Source organism: Pantherophis guttatus, chromosome 11 (assembly GCF_059756535.1).
Source record: "Pantherophis guttatus breed Tessera chromosome 11, ASM5975653v1, whole genome shotgun sequence".
Taxonomy (NCBI): Eukaryota; Metazoa; Chordata; class Lepidosauria; order Squamata; family Colubridae; genus Pantherophis; species Pantherophis guttatus.
The window spans coordinates 2,466,294-2,485,717 of record NC_142073.1 but is presented as its reverse complement, the minus strand read 5'-3'; the positions used below and the strand labels follow the sequence as shown (position 1 = coordinate 2,485,717).

General features: G+C 48.4%; 2 protein-coding genes across 2 annotated transcripts; both read right to left on the bottom strand.

Annotated features, from left to right (window-relative positions):
• Positions 1-27: 27 nt before the first annotated feature.
• Positions 28-2,941, bottom strand: FOXL1 (forkhead box L1). The gene has a single exon (XM_034426556.3). The coding sequence runs from the start codon at positions 2,824-2,826 to the stop codon at positions 1,195-1,197; it is 1,632 nt and encodes a 543-aa protein (XP_034282447.2). The 5' UTR covers positions 2,827-2,941; the 3' UTR covers positions 28-1,194.
• A 12,863-nt stretch (positions 2,942-15,804) lies between these two features.
• Positions 15,805-19,257, bottom strand: FOXC2 (forkhead box C2). Its single transcript, XM_034426557.2, has one exon. The coding sequence runs from the start codon at positions 18,555-18,557 to the stop codon at positions 16,956-16,958; it is 1,602 nt and encodes a 533-aa protein (XP_034282448.2). The 5' UTR covers positions 18,558-19,257; the 3' UTR covers positions 15,805-16,955.
• Positions 19,258-19,424: the final 167 nt, after the last annotated feature.

The window sequence follows — 19,424 nt, the reverse complement described above, 5'->3', positions numbered from 1 at the left end:
CGATTCAAGAAATGATCTAAAATGGCAAAAGATAAACAAAAGAGTTTATTGGTGTAGGCTTTTCTTGCCAACCAAATCCTTTTGAAAATAGGTGTTTATTTTATTGTTTTTAAAGGTGAAAGACACAGGTCAACTCATATACCAAAAAAAGCCTCTTTTTAGAGTGAGAATAAGATATTGCTTTTTATGTAAGTTAAGATAAAATATTTTTTTTTTTAAAAAAAGAGCACGGCTTGCTATTATTGTAAAGCTACCCTCCGAATCGCAAATCCATTAATGTGGTCAGGGGCTTAAAGGGCATAAACCAGGAGGGTCATATTAAGGATCCGGGCCAGCTTTTGAAAAAGGCACCGGAACAGATGTTTTCTCTCTAAAGCAAAGGCACATTGTTGATCCGAATTGCAAATCAAAAGCTGGAGTGGGGGAGAGAAACTGTGTGAAAAGTTCACCCCCAGGAGTCCCAAAGCTTCAACTTCTGCAAAAAAAAGAAGACTCTACGTTCGGATTTTGCACTATATATAAAATCAGGGCTTCTTCCTCGCTCGTAACAGGTTTCCATTGCAAACAAACCGCCCTCCTTTTTTAAGAGCCATAGCATTAAAGCGCTATTTTTTTAAAATTCCAGAGATCATCCAGTCGGGCCCCTTCCAAATGTCAGAGACCGCAGGAATGGCGCTAAAATAACAAATAAAAAGCAATGCATAGATAGGAGGGCGAAAAATGGGGAAAGCTGTAGCTATCCAAACGTCCTAGAGAATTTGGAATCGTCCTTCCTTCTACCGTTTACGCTTTACTTGGGGAAACTGACTGTCTTCCCCGCGGGATCCACTCTCGAGCCGCCTTTTCCCCCAGGATCGCATGATTTAAGCAGGTTTACTGTACTCGGAAGGAAGTTCCGAGGCAAGTGGGCAAAAGGCAGAGAAATTCCCGGGCGGCAAAGCCAGAAGCCTCGAACCGGCTGATTTGGCTGCGCGATCCGCAAAGCCGTTGGGTCGCCTCTTTCCAGCCCGAGCAGAGTCACTGCGAAATTCAGGGCCGAATGGACGGTGGTTCAAGTCTCGAAGATCAAGAAAAACTTGGCAAGTGACGGGCTGGGCTTGCACGTGGGAATCCCACTTCCAGCGGACTCGCGGGAAGACGGACCTTGGCTAGGCGGGATGCGTCTTTCGGGGCCGAAGCCGGAGCTGCAGCGCTCTAGAAGTGAAAAACCGTCTCCGGGAAGCGGAGGGGCAGGTAGGACAGGAAAGGGATGCCCAGCTGGTAGAACCGGCCCGGGAAGTGGGAATCCAGCACCAGCGAGGCGTTGAAAGGCGGGCGCGCTTCGCTGGTCTCGCCGGGCCCGCCGCTGCCCACCAGCTGGTCCAGTTTGGAGACGGCCGCGCTGGGCTCGTCTTTGGCCGGCGCCGCCAGGACCTTCCGCGCCAGGATGCTCTCGATGCTGAAGCTGCGAGGCTTGGCCGAGCCCCGCGGGGATCGGAGAGGGTCTGCCCGGTTGGCAGCCGGCACAGCAGCCCGCGGGGGCGCCTCGGGGCTCTGGAGGAGCCTGGCGGCCGAGGGCGCCCAGAAGCGCGCGGCGGGACCCTCTCCAAGGCTGGGCGCTCGATCCTCGGGGCGCGGCGGGGAGAAGCCAGCTGGGAACCCCCGGAAGGGCGGCTCGATCGGGCACGGCTTGGAGGCTCGCTCTCCAGCCGCCGTGGCCACCAGCCGCCTCCTCGCGTCTTCCTCTTCCTCCTCCTCCTCTTCCTCCTCCTCCTCCTCTTCCTCCTCTTGCTCCCGGCCGCCGGGACTCGGCTTCAGCTCCTCCTCTGCGCCGGGCTGGAGGAGGAGGCGGGGGCGCTGCTGCTGGCCGTCGGGGGGGTTGGAGAGGCGCCTCTTGGGGGCTTCTGCGGGGGCGCCTTCCCGGTTGAGCCCGACCTCGTCCGCTGCCTGCGGGCCGCCGCGAGCTTTCCTCTTCCTCCGTCGGTAGTTGCCGTGCTCGAACATGTCGGTGCAGCGGGGATCCAGCGTCCAGTAGCTGCCCTTGCCCGGGCGGCCCTTCTCGCGGGGCACCTTGACGAAGCACTCGTTGAGCGAGAGGTTGTGGCGGATGGAGTTCTGCCAGCCTTGCTTGTTGTCGTGGTAGAAGGGGAAACGCTCCATGATGAACTGGTAGATGCCGTTGAGCGTCACTTTCTGCTCCGGCGCCTGCTGGATGGCCATGGCGATCAGCGCGATGTAGCTGTAGGGCGGCTTCTGCGGGGACTCCTGCCTGGGCAGCACCCCCGACGCCGGGCCGAAGCCCAGCGCGCCCGACAAGGCTCCCCGCTCGGCCCCGTAGAGGTAAACCATCGGGGCGGGCAGCTGGCCGGGGTAGAGCTGGCTCATGGCAGATCCGGAGTCACTCCGGCGCGCGGGAGCGAGGTCCAAAGAAAGAGGGGGATCTCCCCAGGCCTGGCCGGAGCTGCCTGCCTTGGGCCCGCTGGCGACGGCGCGTCCTGGCCTCTGGCGCGCTTGCTCTCCTTCTGCCCCAGCTGCATAGCGCGCGTTTTTCCCCCCAGAAGTGGGGAGGGAAGGAAAAAAAAAAAACCAAGGAGAAAAAAAAGAGGAGGAAGAAGAAGAAGAGGAGGAAGGGGGGGGGCAGAGGAAACGTGCGATGCTTGTTGTAAGTTTGCGATGCTGTGTTGACTTAGGGCTGGAAAAGAAACGGGCTGCGATAAACAGCCGCGGAGCGCGCCTCAGCCCACCCACATTAATTAACGTTTCCCTGCGAAGGCTGCAGCCCTTCCACGTGGCTCGGCTCGGAGCGACCGAGAGGGGGGGAGGCTCCCCCCGCTTGCGCCCCTTCATTTGTTTATAGCATTAGTCTGTTGATAAGTCTGACCACCCAAGTCGAATCAAGCTGTGTTTATTTGGAAAAATTTCCGGGCACCCAATATATAAACGCACCGATCTGATGTTTGAAAATCTCACGTCCAACCCGCCTCCTCCGCCGGGCCCTCCCTTCGCCCGCCCGCCCCCCGTTCCGCGTGCACCGCCCACCGGCTGGGTCCTTCCAGCGCCCCGCCGCCCTGGGAGGCTGGAAGGGAGAGAGGGAGTCGGAGGCGCAGTTTAGCGCCGGGAGGACGCGTGGATAAGGTCCTTCCTTCCTTCCTTCCACCCCCTCTCCATCCATCCTCCTCTCTTTTCTCTTCCTTCTTTCCTCCCTTCCCGCTTCCTTCCTTCCTCCCTCCCTCCATTCATTCATCCATCCATCCTCCTCTTTCCCCTTCCTCCCTCTCTTCCTTCCTTCTTTCCTTCCTATCTCCTTCCTACTTCCCTTTCCCTCTCCATCCATCCTCCTTTTCCTTTCCTCCCTCCCTTCCCATTTCCTTCCTTCCTTCCTTCCTTCCTTCCTTCCTTCCTTCCTTCCTTCCTTCCTTCCTTCCTTCCTTCCTTCCTTCCCAACAGCCACCCTGATGGCAAAGGGCAGGAGAGGCTGGTACCTTAAGCCAAACCTCTTGAAGATACCCAGGACACTCTCTCAATCTTCTGTTCAGAATAATCTCTCACCCAGCAGCCCCCACACTTCCTGAAAACCTTCTCTTGTAACCCCTCCCAAAAGAATACCTGTCTCAGTGCCAGGCCCCATCAGGCCACAGTAGTACCTTCTTCAGCCATCTGTCTTAGTCTGTGGAAGTCCGCGTGGGTACCAACATCCACAGCTGTATCCCAAGGATGCCCAGTTTTGTTGCTTGGAAGGATTTTTTTTTTCACTTTCAGGGAATAATGGCTAGATCCAGTCTTAAAAAGCTGGAGGTGGGGGGTGGGGCAGGAAATCATCCTCTCTTCCATTTCCCATTCCCCTCTCTGGCCAGGATAAACTGGGTTAATTGCTAGCACATCTCTCTTATTGAATTAGCAGTTGGATGGATGCCTTTATCTGGAATGAAATTGCACTTATTCCAATGGTCATTTGCTTGTTTGTCATCTCTCCTCCCCCTCCATCCTCGGAGTTAGTTAATTACTTAGATAGCTTTGTTTATTTCCACAGGGGAAACCCCACCAAATGTTTCACTGGTACCCAACCCCAAAGGTGTTAGCGCCCTGTCTGCTCTGGGTCTTTTCCAGTTCCAAGCAAGTCAATCTCCACCTTTCCTCTTCCACAACTTTGCTTCTAAATTAGCCATTGGGGCATTCTCGTTTTGGTCTCATTCTTGAGCCTGCTTTAGGTCGGCTGCTGCCAACATGTAACTTCTCTTGGTGAGCATTGCATGGACCAAAATGGATGGATGGGTGGGTGGGTGGGTGGGCAGAGAGAGAGAGAGACTGACTCAAAGTCAAACAGTTGACTTTCATACCTAAGGCAGGACTAGAACTCCCAGTCTTCTGATCAATGGTCCAAAGTCACCCAACCAGCTTTCATGCCTAAAGTGGGACTAGAACTCCCAGTCTCCTGATGATTGGCCCAAAGTACTCATGGCCTCCCACTTTCCAGTCTGGTACCTTAACTACTAGACCAAACTGACACTTCCTTTCTCATTATCTCTGTCAGCTGACTCTCTCTCTCCCTCTCCCTCTCCCTCTCCCTCTCCCTCTCTCTCTCTCTCTCTCTCCACACAAACACACACATACAGTTACCCAGCTGGCATCTGGAGTGTGTCAGCTGCAAACACCATGCATGGCATGCCATATACAAAGTGTGAAGCTTCCTGTTTTGAATAGACTATTTCTTCTAGTAACCAGAGGCAGGTCTACATTCAAGCCACACCGATGCGAATTTGCAAAATCCCTGCAAAAATTAACCACTTTTGTTATTGCATGCATTTTCATGGATCAGCTGTATTGACAAATCCGAATTGGTCATTCCATGGCCCTGGCAGTGAAACAACTCTGCTTCCAGCTTTGAATGGAGCTGAGCCTGATTTCACCCTTTCACATTCCTTTCAGGGTTTTTCAATTTTTTTTTTACCAGACAGGTACACTCTCCCTGGCTTTGGAGAAGTAAAACAAAAGTTTCACTCCAAAACTGGTAAAGGAGACAATGAACAGCATCAGAAACAGCCTGAATGCAAAGTCATGTTAGTTTAATTTTTGCATTTAATGAATGCAAAAAAGTGAATTGTTTTCACCTTTGATGGGTGTAAGACAAAAGTCAAGTAGCACATTTTGGGGAGATTTTTCTAATAATCTATTTTCATGAATGCTAAAGTCTTCAAATAAAGGCAGTAATTCTCAAACTTGGCCCCTTTTAAAATGTGCGGACTTCAACTCCCAGAATTCCCCAGTTGGCAGCTCATCCATAGCCCATCCATTTTTCATTTTGTGAGTGTCTTTTACTCACAGGAGAAAGCATGCTTAGGATCATATTCTTCCTCGTCTCAATTTGGCCAGCTCTTGAGATTGGAAACTCAGTTTTAACCTCCATCACAGATTCTGCTGAAGAACGGTGAACAGTTCTGAAAAACATGCTCAGAAATCCCACTTCACCTTGGAGGTCAAGTGAGAATAAGGTAGCATGAAAGGGTGGTAGGCCTTGTGGTGGAGAACATTTAAAGGCAACCAAGTTCTGAGCAATGAAGGATCTCCCTCTTCGTATTCTCACTTGGCTTTTGAGTGACTCCTCGGGTCGAATGACCTCCTAAGGTTGTTGAAAAGCTAAATTTGGTTCTAAGTGCAGGGGTATCCAACTTTTAAGACCTGTGGACTTCAACTCCAAGAATTCCCCAGCCAGCATCACTGGGAGTTGAAGTCCACAGATCTGGACTTCACAAGTTGCCAAGGTTGGACACTCCTGCATGGAATGATCCTTGCATGGAGTGATCCATGCAAATCCTTGCATGGGGGACAAAATTAAAATCCAGTCAGTCAATGATCTTCAAGGGCTGTCTTGATTGCTGTCTTTGTTGAAGGCAACCAAGCCTCTCCTAACTTGAAGAAGAAGACATGTGGCCTTGTCTGCTTCCATCATGGCCACCCAGGAGGTAGTTTCTTCTACCCAGCCTTCTCTCCTCCTTGCAGAGCAAACTCCAGCAAAGTGGTCTCGTATGTGTTTGACATTTAGCCCTGTCCTATAATCCAAACCTTTTGTGTGGGGAGAAGGGGAAGGTATCCTTTGATGGCATTTGAGGACAGATTATTATTATTTTTTTTTGTAATTACCTCCATTCTGGGGTCATTCAGGGATGGGGGAGCCCTCCCAAACGTCGTTAGAAAGAGAACACTTAGCAACGCCCCCTCCCCAAGAAGAGCCTGAGTATTTGTGATCTCCAGCCCGTTGCTTTACATTATGTACTTTCCTGTTTACAAGAAAAAAAAAGGGGGGGGATTTACAACAACTTTACAAGAGCACACAGCTGGATGGTGATTATATAAAGCTTCGGGGATGGTTAGCTTTTGTATAAACGTTTGGTGGGCCTGATATTTATCTCTGTTTTTATTTACTGGCGTCATAGGTTACTTCAAAGATGGTTGCAGTTCAGAAAAAAGGTGTGTGCGCACGCACATTTGTGTGTGTGTGTGTGTGGGAGGGGGGTTTGATGGTCAGGGAGAGACAAAGGATTTGACACAGGCCTCCATTCATGTTGTGCATCTTTCTGCCTTCCCCTTCTCGAGCCCTGCCCTAATTTGAGAAAGGTGTAAAAATATGACATCCCAAGATCTCCTCTATTGAAATCATCAAGTTCCTAGTCCCTTTGAAACTCCGAAACTCTCTACTTTTTGGTTCCAGAGTCACTGAGCTAAATCTACAGAAAATTCTCTGTCATCTCTTCTCAAACCCTGCCCTAAAACTTGAAAGAGGTGTGAAAATATGACATCCCAAGCCCTCCTCTATTGAAATCTTCAAGTTCCTAGTCCCTTTGAAACTCCGAAACTCTCCTTTTTGGTCCCAGAGTCACTGAGCTAAATCTACAGAAAATTCTCTGTCACCTCTTCTCAAGCCCTGCCCTAAAACTTGAAAGAGGTGTGAAAATATGACATCCCAAGCTCTCCTCTATTGAAATCTTCAAGTTCCTAGTCCCTTTGAAACTCCGAAACTCTCTCCTTTTTGGTCCCAGAGTCAATGAACTAAATCTACAGAAAATTCCTAGGCACCTTGCCAGAAGCTGTCTGAAAGTGTAAATCCCTTGCCTGTGCAAAATATATTCATATATATTTTGGACCTGTGCAAAATATATTCATTATTTGATCAAGCTTGTATGCCCCTCCAATTAAGAGACTCCCTGTAGGCTTACAAAGCAAAGAATGACAATGCCTTATACTTTATGGCTTCCTTAAATAGAAATAGTATTTCTTGTCCCTCGCATCAAGAGCCAGAGTTGAGAAAACTCTGTTTTCCGTTGGGAGCAGAGGTGGAAGCTTTCTCTGGGAATGATAAAAGTGCAATAACATTACCCATAAATACAGGTGGTTCTCGACTTACAACCGTTCAAAGTGACCATTTAAAGTTACAACGGCGCTGGAAAAAAAAGCTGATTTATGACCAGTTTTCACACTTAACGACTTCGTAGCGTCCCCGTGATCACATGATGCAAATTCAGAGGCTTGGAAACTGGTTCATACTTATGACCGTTTTTGTATCCCAAGGTCTCGCGATCCTCCTTTTGCGACCAAGTGAATCACTGAGGCTGTTAAATTAATCACAGGGTTGTTAAGCGAATCTGGCCTCCCCCGTTGACTTTGCTTGTCCAAAGGTCACAAAAGCTGATCACTGCGACCGTCATAACTCCGAGCCAGTTGCCAAGCATCTGAATTTTAATCAGGTGGCCCTGGGGAATGAACTGCAATGTGGGGGGGGGGGAAACCAGTCATAAGTCCCCTTTTTGCCCTATGCCAGTTGTAACTTTGAATGCTCACTAAATGAATTCTTGCTAAGTCTATTTACGGACGCCCTCCTTGCGGGAAGCTTCCACGCGTCTCTTTCTAAGGGCGAGAAAGCCGGGGTGCAGCAGAAAAGGGAAACACGCGAGTTTTGGGGGAGCAGAAAAGGGAAACACCCGAGTTTTGGGGAAACAGCCCAGCTAGGCAAGAGAAAGGAAACTTCACTGAGCCTTTGATAGGAGGTTGGTCTCTGGGGGAGACGGGGACCACGATAGTCCCCCCAGTAAAATCCCACGCGCGGGGGACCCCACTCCGCGCTCTTTCTGACCCGCGTCCTTGAATTAAGGTAAATGATGGGGACCCCCCCCCTTTGAGGACAAAGACCCCCCGATATTTGCCTCTCCTGAGCCAGGAGGCAGCAGAAAACGGGACCAGAAGAAGTTAGGCAGCCGGTGCTCCGAACGCCTCCTCTTTCCCCCACCTCCCCGCCGCTTCCAATGTCAATTCGGATCTTCGAGATCCAATTCGGATTCAAAGAGCCGGGCGGCTTCCCTCCTAACCTTTCGCGAGAGGATCATTGGGCTGGGAATCGGCCCTGCTCGCCTTCCTTCTTGGAAACGATGAAACAAAAGCAAAAAAAAAAAAAAAAGCACCACAGACCTCCAGAGACCCAACGGGTTAAAAAAAAAAAAAAGAATAATCCGCATTATCAGAGGGGGAAAAGAGAGAGAGAAAAAAAGAATCCCAATCCGACTCCGGAACCAACCGGCCCAACTTTGGAACGAGAGAAGACAAGAGAACACAACGCGAGACCCGCCCCGCGCTTAAGAGATATACGGTATTTTTTAGAAGCGCCAATCAGAAGCCTGCGAGCTCTTGATTGGTCCCTGGGGAGAATCTTCTTCTCCATCTCCGAAATCTCGTCCTACCGCCTGGATCGTTTCGTGGCTGAAAACGAGAATCCGGAGCTGCTTCGCTTTCCTTTTTATTTGTTTATTTATAATTTATTTATTTTTTATTTATCTTTAAATTTATATTATTTGGCCGATACTTCAATCAGAATAGAGCCCGGAAGGGACCTTGGAGGTCTTCTAGTCCACCCCCCCCCCCCCGCTTACTTCTAATACCTTGATTAAGTCGCGGTTGGTTTGAGCGGATCCTTCCATCCAAGTCCTTGATCTCTGCTCCTTTAGGATCAGAGAATAAGGTTGGAAGGGGAGGAGAGAACAGCTCCGGGAAGAGATCTGTTCATAAACTGCAGAGAATCGAGAATCGAATGGGTCGTGTGAACCCAGACTTAGGTTTTCGCTTGCCCTGCTTTAAATGCGAGGACTTTCAATCAGGTTTGGAGCTTGGGCTGAGATTGAAGTTTCAGCCTCTCTTGATCCAGTGCTTAACTGCTGCTCCCCCCACTCTAAGATTAAGAAGGAAATTTAGTTTTAAAAGCAAAACGTTGGGTGTCTAAGAGGCTGCAGCATAAGATGAGACAATGTCTGATTTATCCATGAATTATCTAGCTCAAAGCTGCAGAAAAGAGACCCCCGTGTTCTTACAGCTTCACTTTCACAGAGAAAAGGGGAAGATTTTAAAGAGGAGAGGGAGGTCTTCAGATCTTGCAAATATCACCCAGTTAGAATTAGAATTAGAATTAGAATTAGAATTAGAATTAGAATTAGAATTATTGGAATTAGAATTAGAATTAGAATTAGAATTAGAATTAGAATTAGAATTAGAATTAGAATTAGAATTAGAATTCTTTATTGGCCAAGTGTGATTGGATACACAAGGAATTTGTCTTTGGTGTATATGCTCTCTGTACATAAGGAGATTAAAATACATTCATCAAGAATAAAAAGATAGCACCAATCCTGATTTTAAAAAGCGGTGGCAGGTACGTTGTCCCTATGCCTTGGGTTCAGGTGTGCTGCTCGTCTCAGCGGTTCTAACAGTCGACAATGGAAACAGGAGTGAAAATGTATTTGGCTATAATGCTGTACACATTAATAACAGACATGATTATCAGTAGTCCTTTAAATAGTTATCCAAAGAGAGCAAGGTTTCTCAACCTTGGCAACTTTAAAATATGTGGACTTTAACTTCCACCTACCCATTAGGTGACTGAAAAAAGATTCATGCGTTCATGTAATAAACACACGTAAGTGTGTGTGTGTGTGTGTGTGTGTGTGTGTGAGAGAGAGAGAGAGAGAGAGAGAGAGAGAGAGAGAGAGAGAAAGGAGAGAAAGGAGAGAAAGAGAGAGAGAGAGAGATCCATGCCATGATTCTCTTTAAAAGGCTAGAGCTGCCATTTTATTTTATTATTATTTTTTATTTATCTCGCCTCTATTATCTTTATAAATAACTCAAGGGAGCGAGCATACCTAATACTCCTTCCTTCTCTTCCTATTTTCTATTTAACAACAACCCTGTGAGGTGGATTGGGGCTGAGATGTAGTAGTTTAGCTAATCTGGGTCAGAGTTGGCTTGTTTAGGGATGGGGCACCACCAGGAAATTCCAGGGCTGTTGCCTTGGTCGGAAAGGTGGTTGTTGTTTTTTTAAAAATAGCAAGCAATGAGAAACCACCTTCCTCCTGCCAAGAAAAGTGGATGGATTTGACCAACTCAAAACAGACTTACCTTAATCATTGTTATTAATGGTCTGAATGGATATTATAACTGTATCCTGCCAACCATCCAGAGCTGTTGGGAAGTGGATGGCATATAAATTTTCTAATTTAATAAATAAACAGATTTGAGGTCTGCTCCACGAATGGGTAAGCCTCAGACCACAAATGGCGCTCCATGGCATCCTTCTGTGGTCTCCAGGATGTTCTTGCTTTGCGCCATTTCCAAGCCACTTTTGGAAACGCAGCTGTGCTTTAGAAAAGGGTGCAGACAAAGGATCGCGTGCAAGGACACAGTTGCGCCTTTTACACAAGTGCATGTGGGGCCCCCAAACCACCAACTGGCACTGCCTGTCTCTGGTTTGGTCCAAGTCTCTTGCAGGGCATCTGAGTCACTTTGGAGGTGTTTCCCCGTCTGCCTGTCACATATTCTCCATTTAACAAACCGGATTACTGATCACCAGATCACAGGGCCAGTGGCAGTTAAGGAACGAGCTATCTACAAATACTCTCTTAAATTTGAGGTACAAACAAGCCAGGTTCAAAGCCAGAAGAACAACGAAAGGAGAACGTAGAGAAGAAGGTGATTAAACCAAAGAAAGCCGCATTCCCACAGCAGGCAAAATTTGGTTAGTTGACATCTCTGCCGTTTGTGTGTGCATCGCTCGGGATGTTGGTTAATTTAGGATTCACTGTGCAGTGTGAATCCAGGAAATAGGTTACAGGTAGTGCTCAATTTATGACCACTTGTTGTTAACAGCACTAAAAAAGTGACTTATGATCAGTCCTCACACTTATGACCATTGCAGCATCCACGGGCTAACATGATAAAAAATTTGGGCACTTGGCAACCAACATGTACTTATGAAGTTGTAACATCCTGGGCTCACGTGATCACCTTTTTGAGAGCTTCCCAGCCAGCTTCGGACGAGCGAAATCAACAAAGGAAGCTGAATTAGTAAAGCAGCCACTGTGACTCACTTAATGACTGCAGTGCATTAACAACCATAGCAAGCAAGGTTATAAACCTGGGTTCAATTCAGTCAACAGACATCTTGCTTAGCGATGGGAATTGTGATCCCAGTCGTGTCATAAGGACTGCTTGTCTCAGGTTAAGCATGATGTGTGAATGCGGTTTTCTTCTTAGAGATCAAGAGATTAGCTGAACACCTTCAGTAAAGCGTTTGACCCATTAAAAAGCCAGCAGAGAGGGGAAAAAAGATTTAAGTCCACCTACAAGCTCCGGCGTTTGCTTTCTTTGGGAAATACTGGTGAATCAGGGTTCATAAAAATGATAAAAAGGGCCATTCTGCAATTTTTAAATCAAGCAATCTCAAGGCAAGTCACTCCTAAAAGGAAGCATGATCTAATTAACAAAATGAAAGTTCATTTAAGCAGCGGAGTTTTATAGGTGATATTCTGATCGACGCCAACAAGGGCAAAAAAGGGACTGTTAAAAAACAGGGCATGTCTTTGGAAAACCCGAATAGCATGAAATTAGTGTGAGGTTTTGGTCCTCTCCATCAGAGAGCTAAACCAATTTTCTCCTCCGACCACAGTGTCTTTCTGATCATTTACCTCCAGCCTCCAAGATATGGAATGTAAGAGTTAACTGAAAATTATTTATAAAAAAGCAGAATGCCCAAAACACTGCTTGGAAACAGGAAAATAATCAAGGCTCTTTTCTTTCCTTTCCTTTCCTTTCCTTTCCTTTCCTTTCCTTTCCTTTCCTTTCCTTTCCTTTCCTTTCCTTTCCTTTCCTTTCCTTTCCTTTCCTTTCCTTCCTTTCCTTTCCTTTCCTTTCCTTTCCCCTTTCCCCTTTCCCCTTTCCCCTTTCCCCTCTCCTCTCCTCTCCTCCTTTCCTTTCCTTCTTTCCTTTCTTCTTTCTCTTTCTCCCTCCCTCTCTCCTTCCTTCCTCTCCTCCTTTATTTCTCTCTGCTTTATTTCACACACCAAGTGGGTAGAAGCCTTGAAGCCAGCTTGTTTACCCTTATCAACTCTACAAGAAAATCTGTCCAACAGCAGCCATATGTTCCAATCAAAGCGAAGGCAGCACAACCCGGTGGCATCACACCCCAGAATCAAAAGAGGGTTCTAAAGGAGAGGCAGTAAGTTGTATTGGTTATACTGGTCAATCCACATTCAGCTATGACTTTGAATTCACTCCTTTGCAGAGTCCTTGTTGTGGGGGGTGGGGATAAGAGGCAGAGTTATGCCTGCCCCCGCCCCTTGGATTATTATTTTATGAAAGGTGGGGTTTTCATCTCATCAATAAAATCACTGGATGCCCCAAAATTCAGTGCTCCAAAAACATTCTTTCTCCCAAATCAACGGCCGTTCAGATCCCACCCCATCCTTGTGCCAGCTCAAAATTATCGTGCATGGTTGCACATTTGCTTTCCAGCCCATGCAAATTCTTTTCAACATCAAAAGAACGAGATAAATTAAAGGCGCCAGTCCTGTCAAACCCTTCCCACACACACACACACACACACTTACTCACTCAAACTCCCAAGGAGAAGGGGTGAGAAAAAATGAGTAGAAGAATTTAAGAAGAAAGATTTAGTTTAAATCTGGGCACCAGGATCGGCATTGCTTCCTCTAACTCAAGTCCATCTTTATGTCCGGGGATCCAGCCCATAAACCCACCAAGCCAGCCACAATGGCCAATGTTGACTTGACAAGTCAATGTTGACTTAAATTACAGGCCTTCCAAAACTCTCTAGGGTATGTCTGCGTTTATACCCTTAGTCCTTGAGTTACGACCATGTTGCTAAGTTTTGTTAAGTGGGTCTGCCCCATCTTACGCCTTTTCCTGCCACCGTGGTTCAGTTGATGTTAAGCCAGTCACACCGTTGTTAAGTGAACCTGGCTTCCTTCCCCATGGACTTTGCTTGCCAGAAGGTCGCAAAAGCGGATCACGTGACCCTGGGGGGGCGGGGAACACTGAGACCGTCATAAATATGAGTCAGTTTGCCAAGTGTCTGAATTTTGATCACATGACTATGGGGGCTGCTGCAAAGGTCGTCGTAAGAATGAAAAAGGGTCATAAGTCACGTTTTTTCAGTAAACGGTCACTAAATGAATTGTTGTTAGTCAAGGTGTCAGCGTGACACAAGGACTACCAGCTCAGAAATAACCCATAGAATAGGCCAGGTGAATGAAAAACTCTTTTCTTTCTTCAGCACTTAAAAGACTTCTGAAATGCAAAGACTTTATAATAATAATAAAATAATAACTTTATTGTCATTGTACGTGTATACACAGTATACTCACACAACAAAATTCACTTAACACCCAAAGACCAGGTCCAACACGCATAACAATGTTGGGCGATATAATATAATATAATGTATGTTGGGCGAATTCACAGCTACAAGTCTGCTACAGTCCTACGGTATCGAGAAGCCAGAAATCAGATTTTCGACCTGCATCTGTTGAGGGAGGCTATTCTAGGAAGCTTTGAAGAGTTCCCTTGTCTTTTCCCAGCCATTTTCGCCGCATCTTGCTTCCTTATTTTCTGAGACACAAAGAATAGCAGGGAAGAGGACCTCAAGAGAGTTAGATGCTATCTGAGAAAGTATGTCTTCTTTCAGAGAAATTTCCCCTTCCCCCCTCAAAAAAAATGAAAGGGTCATGAGATTATATGCTTTGATGGAGGAAAAAGCCAAATAAAAGCAGGAAGTTAAACTGTTTTACTTTGGCTAAATTGGAATTCGATTTACCTATACTGTTTAAAAGCAAAACCCAAAATCAGGCATCATTTCTCCAAAGCACCGGAAGGCAGGACAAGAAGCAAGGGATGGGAAATCATCATAAAGGAGAGAAGCAATCTAGAACTAAGGGGGAATTTCCTGTTAATAGTTAAAACAATTAATCAATTGCCTCCAGAAGTTGTAGGTGCTCCATCCCTGGAGGTGTTTAAGAAGAGACTGGACAGCCATCGGTCCGAAATAGGATAAGGTCTCCTGCTTGTGCAGGGGGTTGGACTAGAAGACCTCCAGGGTCCCTCCCCGCCCTTTTATTCTAGGTTCTATGTTCCTATTCAAGCCATACCTTTTGTATAAAGAGCCATATTAAATGGGTTGTTTAATTCCCTGTTATAGTATCAGAAACAAAAGAAATATTTTCCGAGGAAAATAAATGTCTCTTTTATCTGGATATTCACCCATTAAACATTCGCCTTCCTGAATGAAGAACAGAAGAACCAAACTTCAGGTCCAGTTTACAGTCAAAGTTAAAACAAAAACTTCAGTTGTCCATTTAATTAAGTGAAGGGCAGTTTACTTTTGAGTGATGGCTCTATGACCTTAGTGATAGATATAAAGATTGGGCTGAAGGAGATTCAGAAAAGCTGTCGCAGTTCCTGCCCTTCTCAGCCACCTCTTTCTTTCTTTTTCTTTTTCTTTTTCTTCTTTTCCCCTTTTCTCTTTCTTTCTTTCTCTTTCTTTCTTTTTCTTTCTTTCCTTCCTTCCTTTCCCTTCCCTTCCCTTCCCTTCCTTTCCTTTCACCTACTCTCCTCTTTCTTTCTTTCTTTCTTTTTCTTTCCTCCCTCCCTCCCCCTCCCTCCTCTATATATATCTATATATCCCTCCTTCCTTTCTTTCTTTCTTTCTTTCTTTCTTTCTTTCTTTCTTTCTTTCTTTCTTTCCTCCCTCCCTCCCCTCCCCCCTCTCTATATATCTATATATCCCTCCTTCCTTCCTTCCTTCCTTCCTTCCTTCCTTCCTTCCTTCCTTCCTTCCTTCCTTCCCTTCCCTTCCCTTCCCTTCCCTTCCCTTCCTTTCCTTTCCTTCCCTTCCTTTCCTCTTGTCTGACTTCTTTCATTTGTTCGTTCTTTCTTTCCTCTCTTCCTTCTCTGCCTGCAGATTGACCTGGCTAGCTTGTTCTCCTGGCGGAGATCCTCTGCATCTCTTCTGTTTCCACCAGCTCCGAATTTCTTTCCTAGAGCCCAGCTTAATTCAACACTTCAAAAATTTTTTTTAAAAAGTTAAAGGAATAAATCAAGCCTTTACAATCCCGAGGCCCATAGACCGACAAGGAGCAGTTAAGCAGCTCCTAAAAATATTTTTTAAAAAAAAAACAAAAAAACAAAAACAAAAAAAGTTTAACCCCTATCGGGGTTAAACTTTTGATATATATCAGGATCACTAAAACTGAATTAACAAGCGGCTTGTTTGAGATTCAGAATGGCAAATTTATAAGATCCTGTCTAAAAGTTTCGGCCAGTCTGATCTATAAACCTAACCTAAAACTCCGACATGCCGCTGATCCCACATCCGATAACGGGAGATCCCTTCCCGCACACAGGATCTAGTCTGCAACGCCCCAAATCTGCAGCTTCCCAGACTGGGGAGTAGGAGTTGGGGCAGGTTCAGGAAACTGCAAAAATTGACACAAGATGCGCTTTTGTTTCAAAGGAGAAATAAACAGCAACGGGTTTATTATTCTTATTTGTCCAAGAGATTGAATACAACAATTTAAAGACCACATAAAATCAAAGCGATGACTTTGGAAAGGCTCAAAGGGGGGGGGGAATAAATTGGAAAGGGGACTCTATTTTACAAGAAAAATAAAATAAATCTCACCTCTTTCCCCACTTTAAAAGAGGAAAAAAAACATTTGGTTTTCCCACCCTCACCTCTTCTTCTTCTTATTCCACTTTTGGGAGGCAGGAAATATTCAACAAGGAAGGGAAAAATAAATTATTTTTATATATATATAAAAAGACTAACTTTAAAAAGGAGGGTTTTTTTAAATGAAAGTTTGTACATAAAACTAAAGAAATAAGAGGAAAAGTATAATTCATTTGGCAGCTGTGGGGAGAGGGGGGGCTGAGAGAGGAATAATCCAGTGACCTCAACTTTAAATATTATATTAACGGCCCTCCACGGAAGCCTAATTCAAAATCCACACATATTTACAACACGATAAATGGAATAATCCCCTCCTTAAAACAAAACCAACCAAGTTTTACCAAGACATATACATTTATATTTATATAGCATATCCATTATTATTCTCCCCTTTTCAAAAATGTATAAACCGTCCTTGTGGAATCAGTGATTTTATATTGCCCACGATCGCCAACATATTTAATATCCGTTTTTGACTCATCTATTATTATTAATAATAATATTTCTGTTCAAAAAAGCCCGCACCCACCTCACGTTGCTCTTTTTTCGTTTCTAGTGTTGGCTGTTTTACTCCCCCCACTCCCGAACAGAAATAACTGGACTGGAAAGATGAGTCGTGGGGGGGGGAAAAATCGAATTTTAGGGTCCTTTTTATTGACTTTGGACGGGAAAATGGGGGAGGGGCGGTTTTTCTTTTTTTTTTCTTTTGTCCTTTCTTTCTTTTTGCCCGTAAATCTGTTTTGGGGAGAGAGAGAAAAAAACCAGAGTCAATTTGGTTGGCTTTCCCCAACTAATTTTTAAAAAAAACAGAGGCCTAATTTTCCTTCTATAGTCCGCCTGCTGAGTTGGGGGCGAGGCCCCCTTTCCCGGGTCTCTCTGTCTCTCTGTCTGTCTGTCTGTCTGCTTTTAACCCGGAGGCCGGTCAGTATTTAGCGCAGTCGTAGGAATAAGGGGCGGAGTGGCGGTAAATGGAGGGCGGAGCCCGGTAGGACAGCTCGCAGGTGGAGGGGCTCACCTGTTGCTCGTTCAGCGCCGTCGAGGTCTCTAATCCCAGCCGGTGGGTGTTGAACATTTCCCGCACGTTGGGGAAACTCTGTTGCTGGGCGCCGAAGGTGTGGCTGGGCAGAGGCTGGCTGATCTCCGACGCGTGGTTGAGGTACCAGGAGGCGGCGGCGGCGGCGGCGGCCGCGGCGGCTGCTTGCCCCGGGGCTTGGTGATGCGGGAGTGGATGATGGTGTTGGTGGTGATGCGGGGGCTGATGGTGGTGGTTGCTGGGAGGCAGGGAGGTCTCCTGTTGCTGCTGCTGTTGCTGCTGGCCCCCTTGCGCCAGGTTCAGGCCGGCCAGGGGCGAGGGGGCGCCGTTGGCCACTTGGGACGGGGGCTCCGACAGCGAAGCGGCGGCCTCTTCCAGCGGCCCGGCGCCGCAGAGATGCGCGTTGCGCTCGCCCGTGTAGAGGCTCATGGCGCGCATGCTGCATTGGTAGCTGCCCCCGGCCTCGCCCAAGCCCCCTTGGCTGCAGGCCTGGCTGTAGATGGACGAGGCGGGCGCCTGGCCGTAGCCCAGAGGCAAAGAGGAGGCGCAAAGGCCCGGCGGCGTCCTGCCCACGGGGCTCAGCTCGCCGCCCGGAGAAGTCCGCAGGGTCATGATGTTCTCCACGCTGAAGCCCGGCAAGCCGTTGGCGCCGGCGGCCGGGTGGTGGTGCGGGTGAGGGTGGGGTTGGTGGGGCTCGCCGGGCAAAGAGCCCTCGGTGGAAAGCGAGGGCGTGGAGGCCACGCTGCGCGGACTATCCTGCAGGCCGCTGCCGCTCTCCGGGCTGAGCGTCTCCACTTTGGTGATGACGGGCAGCTCGGGCGAAGAGGCCTCGCTTTTAATGACCACTTTCTTGTCCGACGAAGCCGGGACGGGCGCCGAAGCCGGGGGCAGCTCCTTAGCCAGTTCGGAAGGAGCCTTGATCGGCTCCTTGTGGTGCTTCTCCCGCGGGGCCTCCTCCTTGTCCTTGGAGACGTCTTTCTTCTTGAAGCGCCTCCGGCGGCGCAAGAAGGAGCCGTTCTCGAACATGTTGTAGGAATCGGGGTCCAGCGTCCAGTAGCTGCCTTTGCCCGGTTTCTTGTCGTCGCGGGGCACCTTGACGAAGCACTCGTTGAGCGAGAGGTTGTGGCGGATGGAGTTTTGCCAGCCCTGCTTGTTCTCCCGGTAGAAGGGGAAGCGCTCCATGATGAACTGGTAGATGCCGTTGAGCGTGATCTTCTTCTCCGGCGCGTTCTGGATGGCCATGGTGATCAGCGCGATGTAGCTGTAAGGAGGCTTCACCAGGTCCTTCGGAGCCTGGACCGGCTGGTGGCCCGGGTAGGGCCCGTACGAGCGTCCCAAGCCGGCCGCGTACTGCTCCGGGTGGCCGGCGTAGACCCCCAGCGAGCCGGCCATGCCTCCATAGGTGCCCGCCGTCCGGTAGTAATTCTGCTCGCTCAAATAGGGTACCACTCCCAGAGCGTTGGGATCCGAGACGGAGTAACGAGCCTGCATGGCTGTCCCAGCTCCGGGAGGGCTTGGAGGCCTCCCGCCGCCCCCGCCCAAAAAGTCAGGTCGTAGAGAAGGAGCCGGCAGGAAAGGCGGCCCCTCTGCCAACGGGGCGCCCTGCTCCGGAGACCCCCGAGCGTTTCCAGACTCCTCCACCGAAGGCCGGCTCCCTCGCCTCTTGGTTAACAGGCCCGAGCTGAGCCCGCTTGGTCCATATTTATATCTTTGGCAAAACGGTCGGGAAGCTCCAATCTCGGCTGCTCCTGGCTCGCTCGCTCGCTCTCCTCCTCCTCCTCCCTCCCTCCCCCCGTCGTAAAAGGGCAGGAGGAGGGCGACTGTGGCCTGGGTAAAAGGATGGAGGGAGGGAGCGGGGTAGATAGAAACCCCGGCAGGTCCGAAATATCTAATCTGCTCGCGCTGCCCCCCAAAAAGACGAGGGTGGGGGAAAAAATTCTCGCAGAAAAAATTAAAATAGCAGACCAACGAAGGAGGACGGAGGCAGCGCGCTGGCTGGCTGGCTGGGTGGCTGGGTCCGCGAAGCTTTTGACTCGGCCTTCCCCGTCCCTTCCGGGCGAAAGTGAAGCGCCGGCGGCGTGTAAACAAAAACAAGCGCACCGAATCAAAATAAACGAGCGTGCGCGCCTCTCCGGAGCCTCGGCAGCGCCCCGCGCGAAGCGAAGTCCCGCATCCAGGGCCGGGGAAAGTTTTCCAAACTTCTCTTGGGCAAGGCCAGTTTTGACTCCTCGCTGGCCCCTCCCTCCGCCGCCGTCCAATGGCAGCCGGCTCGGGGTCTGGCTCGGCCAATGGGCGAGGCGGAGGAAGGCGCCGTGAGGACACCGGGATTCCGGGGAGCACCCCGGGGTTAGGCGCGGG